Source organism: Sapajus apella, unplaced genomic scaffold (genome assembly GCF_009761245.1).
Source record: "Sapajus apella isolate SASKATOON/1434 unplaced genomic scaffold, GSC_monkey_1.0 scaffold47, whole genome shotgun sequence".
Classification (NCBI taxonomy): Eukaryota; Metazoa; Chordata; class Mammalia; order Primates; family Cebidae; genus Sapajus; species Sapajus apella.
Genome location: NW_022436987.1, coordinates 1,802,782 through 1,813,471, shown reverse-complemented (window position 1 = coordinate 1,813,471; position 10,690 = coordinate 1,802,782). Strand labels below are relative to the sequence as shown.

The following is a 10,690-nucleotide window of genomic DNA, read 5'->3' as shown; positions in this document are numbered from 1 at the left end:
CAAGGTGAAAACTACCAAGAAAGACTAATTACTAGTAGTGGTGGTGCTCTCTGGAAGAGAAACACCTCCTCTTCCTGCCTCATTACTGTCAACCCTTCACTTCCAGGCACTTTTTGTAAAGCTCTTTGCCAGTCAGGGAAGGGGAGAGGCTGGGCATGGGGGTTGAACATTTGACAATAGTGAGACATTATTGTCCCCAGACTCACTAGCCCAAGGGTAAAGCTGAAGAGGCTTGGGCATGCCCCAGAAAGGCCCCTGATGAAGCTTGGATAAAGCTGTTCTCTGAGTATTTCTAAGTAAGTTTATCTGTGTGTGTGGTTACTAAATGTAATAAGTATTGCTGTCTCTAGCTGCCTTAGAGCAGGGCTTGACACAGTACACAGAAATATTAGTTCCCTCATTTTCTCACCTCCCCCACTGTGGAGATAAAGTCAGTCACAAAAAGTGACCCTTAGTCTACTCGCTTTCTTGACTTACAGGCACCTGGACACATTGCCAGTGTGAGAGTCGCAGCTGGACATCAGCAGTGTAGGCTAGTCACTGTTCGAAAGTTGCTGAAGGGGGTTGGGGGCAGCTGCCGGGAAAAGGGAGTCTTGCATTCAGATTTCTGTCCAGACCCTGACCTTATTTGCAGTGATGTAATCAGTCAATATTGGCTTAGTCCTGGAAGAGAGCTCATTCCCAGTAAAGTTGGAGGTGGGAGTGGTGCTGCTGCCAACTCTATATAGGGAGTTCAACTGGTTGCCCAGAGCTGTCCTGTGGCCTCTGCAGCTCAACATGGCTAGGGCACTGGGAGCACCCATTGCACTGGGGTTGTGGAGCCTGTGCTGGTCTCTGGCCATTGCGAACCCTCTGCCGTGAGTAAAGCTAGAAGTAAAAGATTGAGTTCTGGGCTAGTGTAAGGCAGGGTCAGTTTTTAGGCTTAAGTCAAATTTGGGGTCAGGAGCTATGGGAAAGGGATCGATCCCAATGGACCCAGACATCTATCTTGTTCTTCCTAGGACTAGTACCCATGGGAATGTTGCTGAAGGCGAGACCAAGCCAGACCCAGATGTGACTGGTGAGGCCCTGACTCCCTAAGTCTGTCTATATGGTTGTGTCTCTGCATTTTATCACCTTCTGTTTTTTTGGTTTTTTTTTTAACTTTGCCATTTCCCTACCTCCACCCCAGAACGCTGCTCAGATGGCTGGAGCTTTGATGCTGCCACCCTGGATGAAAGTGGAACCATGCTGTTTTTTAAAGGTAGGAGGGACTGGGTTGGGGCATTTAGGACCTTAGAGTTATTCTCCTTCACGAAGGGTGTCTTTGTCTGTGGGAGGTCTTAGGAATTATCTGAGTATATTACTGACAGCTTCTCTGAAATGGTCTTAGTAGGCCAAAGGTTTCTCACTGGGCCCTTCAGTGAGTGTGGGTTTTTTCAGGGGAGTTCGTGTGGAAGAGTCACAAATGGGAACGGGAGTTAATCTCAGAGAGATGGAAGAATTTCACCAGCCCTGTGGATGCTGCATTCCGTCGTGGTCACAGCAGTGTCTTTCTGATCAAGGTACTGCTGGGCCAAGATCAAGGCCAGGTTGGAAAGGGCTAGAACTGACACTAGGGACTCTTCCCCAACATGGCCTTGGCACAGAGCCCATAGCAATAGGTAGCAGATTTCTTTCCCCTGTGCCCTCCTTTCCTGTAAAAGCTCAGGCTAAGGGAGTGTGCCTGCATGTGGGCCTGGCAGGTGCACCATCTAGTGACTATTCTTCAGTCCTAGCCTTAGTTCTACAACACTCCGCTGTACCTCACACTGATGACCATCCTTTTTTTTCTTAGCATTTTCTTCCCTTGCCTCCCATGACCCTGTATCAAGTCCTCTTCATAGGGCAGGGCAAGTTGTTCCCAACACAATGACACCTGGCCAGAGGAGCATGTGGAGCATGAAATTCACTCTGCTGTGCTCACCAAGTCCCATGTGACCCAGGCTGTGTCTGCTCAGAGGAAGGGGTGCATTCTTCTACCTTGGCAAGGTGCTATGTGGTTGGGGAAGCCCTGACTGTTGGCTTTGTTTTCCCTCCTGCCTCTCTTCTCTCTCTTCTCAAATGTCTCATTCTAGCTCAGCCAGTTCCCTAATGTTCCTTGGGGAGCCATCCAAGCCTTTCTACATACCTTCCCTCAGTGATCTCACCCATCACCATGGCCCTAAGGACTCTCTATGCTGTGGACACTGGATCTAGATCTACCTTCTGAGCTCTAGACATCTCTTTCCAATTTCCTGGGACAAATCTCTGACTTATATGTTCCATAGGCACCTAAAATTCAGCATCCCCCAAACTAAGCTTAGCATCTTGTTTACAAATCAACATTTCCTCCTGTGTTTCCTGTTTCAGTAAATGACCCCAAAATGTGCCTGATTACTACAAACCAAGGGCACATAGGGTCTCATGATCTGGGCCTGGGTCATCTTCTCAGGTTTATCTCCTTCCCTGCCACATTCACTGTGTGCCAGCCATACCAATCTACATGGAATTGAGCACACTGCTTCCTCATGTTTGGGCTCTGCATGCTGCTCCCTCTGCTGCTAACACTCTTTCCTCACTTGTCAACCTGGAAAATTCCTGCTGTTTTTTTCAACTCTTAGGCCCAATGCTTCCTCTTTGCTGTGAAATCCTCCACAACTTCTCTAGGCAGACTTAGGCACTCTGTATATATTCTCAGTGCATTCTTTACACTACACCTTGGAGGTTGCAAGGCTAGAATTGTAGAAGTCCTTTCTGCTTTTGTCCAGTGAACTTCCTGAAGTGAAAGAGTCTTGTCATCCTCAGTGCCTCTCACAATGCCTGACATATAAACAATCATTCAGTGACTGTCTTGAATGAATGAATAAATAAATGAAGAAGTGAATGACACTGAAACAATCATTCAGTGACTGTGTCTTGAATGAATGAATAAATGAAGAAGTGAACGTACTAATGTATGGATGATTGCAGGATAAACACTGGCGGATGTGTTTGTCAACACTGCTGGTGTTGCAGATAAGCATGCCACAGGAGTGTCTGGTTGTACATGGCTAGAGGCATGTGTGTTATAGTAATTGTGACTGGATTTGCAGAAATTGAGGGTGTGTATTGTGCAAAAGGACAGCACATTATTATCCACAGATGGACTGAGAATGTGTGGGGCCACAGGAGGATATTGTATAGTTAATAAGTTAAAAAAAAATAGTTAAAGCACAATAGTTTAAAAAAATGCATGTAAATACAGAGTGGCAGTATCTGAGGATGCACAGTCAAAAAGAGAGTGTTTTTGAATGCAGGGGGACAAAGTCTGGGTATACCCTCCTGAAAAAAAGGAGAAAGGATACCCAAAGTTGCTCCAAGAGGAATTTCCTGGAATCCCATCCCCACTGGATGCAGCTGTGGAATGTCACCATGGAGAATGTCAAGATGAAGGCGTCCTCTTCTTCCAAGGTCAGTCCAGGATGGAATCCAAGAATCTGGAGTAGTGGTGAGTTGGTAGTGATGCCAATAGTGATGGTGATAGTGGTAGTGATGGTGGTTATGGAGCTACTATGTGGCTTTTTAAGGAAGGGAAATAGAGAAGCCACTTACGGTCTAGAGGTCAAGTGTGGGAAGGAGAGGAAGTCATTCTGGTGAAGGTAACTGCGTATAATTCTGTGTGAATAATCTGTCATTGTTCCCCATGACCCTTAAGACAAATATATCCTCCTTAGTCTTACACACAAGACTCTCCATGGCCAAATCCCTATTGGCCCTTCAGCTTTGACTTTTATCATACTTTTACCTTAATACTAAGCTCCAGAAACCATACACTATTCTCTGTTCCATCAGTTTGCTTCATGCTTTGGAATCTTTCCTCCCTCTGGAGTTACATCTCTTCTTGTTGTGTTCCTTGTAACTCCTACTTCAGATTTCAGTTTAAGTATCTTCTTCCCTGGGAAGCTTTCCCTGACTCTCCCCACTGCCCTTGCTGAGCTGATCCTGTGCACTTTGCTGCTGAATTTTGGTGAATGATCACCCTCCTTTAGCTGCCTTTCTGATGGCTGTGAGCTCTATGTGGTCAGTACCATGTCTGGTCCATCCTGGGAACCAGGGAAAGCACAAGGGAGGGCATAACCTGGCCTCACCAAATCCCTGTCAATTGGTTGGACAAAGGTGACAGCGAGTGGTTCTGGGACTTGACTACGGGAAACATAAAGAAGCGTTCCTGGCCAGCTGTTGGGAACTGCTCCTCCGCCCTGAGATGGCTCGGCCGCTACTACTGCTTCCAGGGTAACAAATTCCTGCGCTTCAATCCTGCCACGGGAGAGGTGCCCCCTGGGTACCCTCTGGATGTCCGAGACTACTTCATGCCCTGCCCTGGCAGAGGTAAGAAAGCCCTAGCACTTGAGACCTGTCAGAATTTATTCACCTTCCCTGAGCTTGTGGATCTCATGTGTCATAGCTTTCACCTTAACTCCATGTTGGGACACCTTGGCCTTTAACCTAGCCCCATTTCCATTCTGGATCTTCCCGTTGCCCTCATATGGGGAAACCCACATCCCACTAACCCCAGCCATCTCTTCCACCTTGGACCTCACTCTGACCTCTGGCCTCTTTCTGTGTTCTCCACCCATTTCTTTCCCCAGGCCATGGACACAGGAATGGGACTGGCCATGGGAACAGGACCCACCATGGCCCTGGGTATATGCGCTGTAGCCCAGATCTAGTCTTATCTGCGCTGACATCTGACAACCATGGTGCCACCTATGCCTTCAGTGGTAAGAGATGTCCCCAACTCCCCCAATGTGCCCTCACATCTCTTGAACTTGTGTCTCCCATTTTTGACACATTTCTCCATTGTCATCACTGTGTCCCTTATTTTGTCCTCTCTGTCCCCCATCTTTCTGCATGCCCTTCTGTATCCCTCATCTCCCCTGATTGAGGCATATTTTTCAATCTTGTCTATCCCAAGCCCCTAAGTTCATCCACCTGTCTACCATCTACTCCCATGGCTGTGCTCTCTGTGGACCTCTCTGGGCCCCTGTGACTCCTTGTGCTCTCCTTGCTCAATGCCCTGCTGAGCCCTCTGGCTCTCCCTTGCTCCCTGGACCTCTGTGTGTCTCTGTACCTCCTTGCCTCCCTTTGTTCTTGCACATCTTTCTGAGTTCTCTGGCTCCCCTGATTAATCCTCAGAACTCCATCTTGTTCCAGGCTCCTAGTTTCTATGTCCAGACCCCTAGACATAGCGCTGCCTGGGGATGAGGTGTTCTCATTGCTGAGAACCAGCTGAGAAGTGTTGGGTACTTTAGACCTTCAGAAGGTAGCTTCACTAGCCTGTGGAGATTTCTTCTCTGAGTAGCTAATGGAGATACCCCTACCTTGACTTGTGGCATCAATTGGTAAAAGCCTTGTAATGACACCTAGGGCTGTTCTGAGTTCAATCAGGCAGTAAATAGTCATGCTGCACAGTTGAGAATATCCCCAAGAGGCGGAGTGAGCAACCACATCACATCTAACCTGAGATATATATATATATATATAATTAGGATAGTGATAAGAATATAGAATAGTGCAAATATTTTTTTCACACAAAAATTGTTTGGCTCCTGACCCTTGGACAAATTTGACCAGTTATGACTATCAAGTTCTTTTGAAAAATACATAACTACATGGAGAGCAAATCCCCACAACAGGATCGCACACTATAATGAGAACATACAGCTAAGATGAAACACACATCTGTAGTGAAAATACAACATTGAACTGAGAACATATGCCATAGTAAGAACACATAAGTATCAGGAGAACATGTAGCTATGGTGAGAGTCCTTTGGGAGGACACACAGACAAAGTGAAATTCAGAAAGACCTTGAGAAAACAGGGCCACAGGAAACGCACAGAAGTAGAGAGAGACACCAAGCCATGTAGAGATCACAGAACTTCAAGGCCATGTGGCCATAATGAGAATGCTACCAAACTCCTAAATGAAAAATGTCATATATATTCCATAGCTGTTGAGAGAGCACATGGCATGAAGAAAACACCATTATATTAAAAATACCCAGGCTGGGTGTGGTGCCTCACTCCTGTAATCCTAGCACTTTTGGAGGCTGAGGTGGGCAGATCGCTTGAGCTGCTTGAGCCTAGGAGTTCGAGATCAGCCTGGGCAACATGGCAAAACCTCATCTCTACAAAAAATACACAAATTAGCAGGGTGTGGTGGTGTACTACTGCAGTCCCAGCTACTTCAGAGACTGAGATGGATCACCTGAGACTGGAAAGTCTTCAGTGAGCCATGATTATGCTACTGCACTCCAGCCTGGGTGAGAGCGAGACCCTGTCTCAAAACAAACAAACATACATATATATATATATATATATATATAATGTATATATAAAATTTACATATATAAACTATATATATTATAGCTATATAACTATATAAAATATATAACTATAAATTATATTAATATATAACTATAAACTATATATTACATATATAGTGTATACACACACACACACACCCCTAGCTAAGGTGGGAATGCACCATCTTGTTGAAAACACCAATGTGACCCTGCTACAGCATGGGGCAGGCCCTCGCCTCTCACTGGTAAATCTTTTTTTCTCTATCTGCCTCATAGGTGTTTTTTGTTGTTGCTTGTTTGTTTGAGATGGAGTCTCACTCTGTTGCCCAGACTGGAGTGCAATGGAGCAATCTCAGCTTACTACATCCTCTTCCTCCCGGGTTCAAGAGATTCTGTGGCCTCAGCCTCCCAAGTAGCTGGGATTACAGGCACACACCATCATGCCCAGCTAATTTTTGTATTTTTAGTACAGACAGGTTTTCACCGTGTTGGCCAGGCTGGTCTCAAACTCCTGACCTCAGGTGATCCACCCACCTCTGCCACCCAGAGTGCTAGGATTACAGGTGTGAGCCACCATGCCTGGCATCTCAGAGGTTTTTTTTTTTTTTTTTTTTTATCTATTCTCTTTGCTTCTTCACAACTTTGGCTTGCACGTAGACCATCATGTCCTTTCCACCTTCTCACTACTTTACGATCTTTCAGTCTCAGATCCAACTGATAACTCCCTCGGTTATTCTATTTTTCCTAGTAAGATTTCCAGAGAGGGAATCTGAATGGCCCAGTCCATATTTTCAGACCAGATCATATTAAAGTAGTTGATGGCCAGCCTACGTATTGGCTACATTAATGGGCGGGGGACTCATCACTTACTTCACTGCACAAAGCAGCATAGCTCTGGTTCTCAAAATAGGGTCCCTGGGCCAGGTGTGGTGGCTCGCACCTGAAATCTCAGCACTGTGGGAGGCCAAGGTGGGCAGATCACTTGATTTCAGGGCCTCTAGACAAGCCTGAACAACATGGTGAAATCCCATCTCTACTAAAAATACAAAAAATTAGATGTGCTGGCATGCACCTGTACTTCCAGCTAGTCAAGAGGCTGAGGTAGGAGGATTGCTTGAGTGTGGGAGGCAAAGATTGCCATGAACCATGATTGCACCTCTGGAATCCAGCCTGGGTGGTAGATTGAGACCCTATCTCAAAAAAAAAAAAAAAAAAAAAATTCCTAAGCAGGGTAATTTCAGTGGGAAACCTCCCAGGGGAGGTAGATATGTACACAACTATAAAGATAACTTGTGGTTGCAGCAATAATATCATGTATTTATTCAACAAGTATTTGTTGAGTATCTGATAAGCAGTGGGCACTGTCCTAGGCACTGAGATACAGTAGTCAACATGGCAGCTGAGATACCTGTCCTGAGAGGCAATGCTAAAGTGAGAGAGGACAATAAGTGTGTAGTGGGGGCAGAAATCAGCTTGGACATATTAGGTTTTGGGTGACTATTGGCACCCCATAAGCATGTCAGGTAGAGCTGATGAGAACAGATTCGAAGTCATCAGCACATAGATAGCATTTAAAGTCCTTGGACTAGGTGAGATTGCCAAAGAAGTGAGGGTAGAAAGAGAAGAGAAGAGGCCCAAACTAGGGGATTCCAATATTTAGATATCAGGTTGAAGAAAAGAGTAATCAAAAAGATAAGAGGAATACTGGGAGAGTCTGGTGTCACAGAAGCCAAGTTCCAAAAAAAGACATTTAAAGAAGAAGGAAATAGTGAGCAGTCAAGTGCTCCTGAGAGGTAGGGTCAGATGAAGACGGAGAATTGACCATGAGATTTGGCAAATTGGAGAATACTGGCAACCTGGATAAGAACAATTTCAATGGTTGAGGGAAACAGAAGTATAATTGAAGAGGATTGAAGGAAAAATGATAAATGGGAGCCTGGATAAGTCCTTAATAGGTTGTTGTGAAAAGAGAAGAAAAATGGGGGTGCTGGCTCCCTCACCTCACAGGGAGGGACTGGAGAACATGGCCAGAGTGAGAACAAGGAGCAGAAGTGGTGTTTCCTTTTTAACTTCTGGCCACTGGATCTCATTATCTATAACCACATCTCTATACATGGACACCTGAGATCCTTAGGGAGTGCCCACCAACCCCATGATGTTGGCCTCATCTGGAAACTTAGCCACTGTTCTCCACACTTGTATTCATTCATTCATTCATTCATTTGAGACAGTTTCACTCTTGTTGCACAGGCTAGAGTGCAATGGTGTGATCTCGGTTCACTGCAACCTCCGCCTCCCCAGGTTCAAGCGATTCTCCTGTCTCAGCCTCTGGAGTAGCTGGGATTACAGGCACACACCACAATACCGAGCTAATTTTGTAGTTTTGGTAGAGACGGGGTTTCTCCATGCTGGTCAGGCAGGTCTCGAATTCCTGACCTCAAGTGATCCACCTGCTTCAGCCTCCCAAAGTGCTGGGATTACAGGTGTGAGTCACCATCCCCAGCTCACACTTGCCTTTGTTTCAGGCACCTGCTGATTCAAGTTTCAACCTGGCCACAGTGCCCAACATTGCTGACTAAGTCTTGCTCTATTTCTCCTTCTCACCTGGCCTCTTCCATCTTGCTATCTGGATGCATTCTCTCCCTCTCATGACTCATTTCTACATTCATTACTAGCCTCTTCTCTGCCTGGGCTTCTGCCAGCAGCCCTAGAGCAAACTATGATATTCCACAGGAGCCCACTACTGGCGTCTGGACACCAGCCGGGATGGCTGGCATAGCTGGCCCATTGCTCATCAGTGGCCCCAGGGTCCTTCAACAGTGGATGCTGCCTTTTCCTGGGAAGAAAAACTCTATCTGGTCCAGGTGTGTATTGGAGGAGAGGCTTGAGGTGGAGACTGGGACAAGCATATCCAGCTCTGTATTGATTACTGTCCTTTGTTCTCTAGGGCACCCAGGTATATGTCTTCCTGACAAAGGGAGGCTATACCCTAGTAAGTGGTTATCCAAAGCGGCTGGAGAAGGAAGTCGGGAGCCCTCCTGGGATCAGCTTGGAGTCTGTGGATGCGGCCTTTATCTGTCCTGGGTCTTCTCGGCTCCACATCATGGCAGGTGAGGAGCTTCTGGGTGCTAAGGGGCAGCCTGTTCTGCTACCTGTCTGTGGCATAGATCCCCACCAGGGCATGCAAAGGCCTGGGTCAGGATCCCCATGACATGGAATTCATGCTATGTTTGATGCCTTCTCCCCAGGACGGCGGCTGTGGTGGCTGGACCTGAAGTCAGGAGCTCAAGCCATGTGGACAGAGCTTCCTTGGCCCCATGATAAGGTGGATGGGGCCTTGTGTGTGGAAAAGTCCCTTGGCCCTAATTCATGTTCCGCCAATGGTCCCAGTTTGTACCTCATCCATGGCCCCAATTTGTACTGCTACAGTGATGTGGAGAAACTGAATGCAGCCAAGACCTGTCCGCAGCCCCAGAAAGTGGCCAGTCTCCTAGGCTGCACTCACTGAGGGGCCTTCTGACATGAGTCTGGCCTGGCCCCACCTACCCAGTTCCTCATAATAAAGACAGATTGCTTCTTTGCTTGAATCAAGGGACCTTGGTTGTAAAAGAATCTTACTTCTTTCCTTGAGTTGAAAAATTAGCAACTTCTCTTTTGAGGCTCTTGAGCTCAAACAAGGCTGTGAGAAACAAGGGAGGGGAGGGCTAAGGAGCAAACCTCATCTCTGCATAGATGATTCTCAGGTCCAGATCATAAACTGGCTCTTTGCAAACTATCTGCACATAGTGGGGGGAAAGAGGACCAGAGTAGGAAGAGAACAGTTGAGTTTATACAGCAAGAGGTGGTGCTAGGACTCTGATCCAACTTGCTGACAGATGACCACAACCCAGTCCCAAGGCATCAGAAACAACAGGGCCTGGGGCAGGTATGCACGTGCAAAGAGGATAGGCTCAGAGAGCTCCAATCTGGGGGACCTCAAACTGTGGTTCCGGGTGATTCAAGTAACATCATTCATGGCTTGGGTTGCCATGAGTCAGGCATGACAAGTGGAATGAAGTTGAAGTGGGGAAACAGAAACACACTAGCTGTGTGTCAGAGACAAGTTGGAGAGAGAGGAGAAAGAATGACTTAGAGACCTGGCAACATGAAGCACATTTTTAGAACACGGCCCCTGGGAGTCTTGCTGGAGCCTCAGGAGCCTACCCAATTAGCCTCCTGGATATCTGTACTATGTAGACCAGAAAATGTCATCTGCAAGGAGATTACAGTGCTTGGTTATTTTCTGGTCATAAACTGATGAAGGCTTTGGGTTCCAAATTTGCTGACAACTATTTAACTGGGGA

General features: G+C 46.6%; 1 protein-coding gene across 1 annotated transcript; it reads left to right on the top strand.

Annotated features, from left to right (window-relative positions):
• Positions 1–684: 684 nt before the first annotated feature.
• Positions 685–9,942, top strand: HPX (hemopexin). Its single transcript, XM_032240573.1, has 10 exons — positions 685–857; positions 1,002–1,060; positions 1,172–1,243; positions 1,423–1,544; positions 3,297–3,450; positions 4,156–4,368; positions 4,629–4,760; positions 9,081–9,211; positions 9,295–9,457; positions 9,596–9,942. The coding sequence occupies exons 1-10, from the start codon at positions 778–780 to the stop codon at positions 9,853–9,855; spliced, it is 1,386 nt and encodes a 461-aa protein (XP_032096464.1). The 5' UTR covers positions 685–777; the 3' UTR covers positions 9,856–9,942.
• Positions 9,943–10,690: the final 748 nt, after the last annotated feature.

Excerpts from the sequence above, each read along its gene's own strand:
- HPX (XM_032240573.1), top strand. The coding sequence starts at position 778 with ATGGCTAGGGCACTGGGAGCACCCATTGCACTGGGGTTGTGGAGCCTG. Across the intron at positions 1,061-1,171 it reads GCCAGACCCAGATGTGACTG|AACGCTGCTCAGATGGCTGG; the intron begins GTGAGGCCCTGA and ends CCTCCACCCCAG. Across the intron at positions 3,451-4,155 it reads AGGCGTCCTCTTCTTCCAAG|GTGACAGCGAGTGGTTCTGG; the intron begins GTCAGTCCAGGA and ends GGTTGGACAAAG.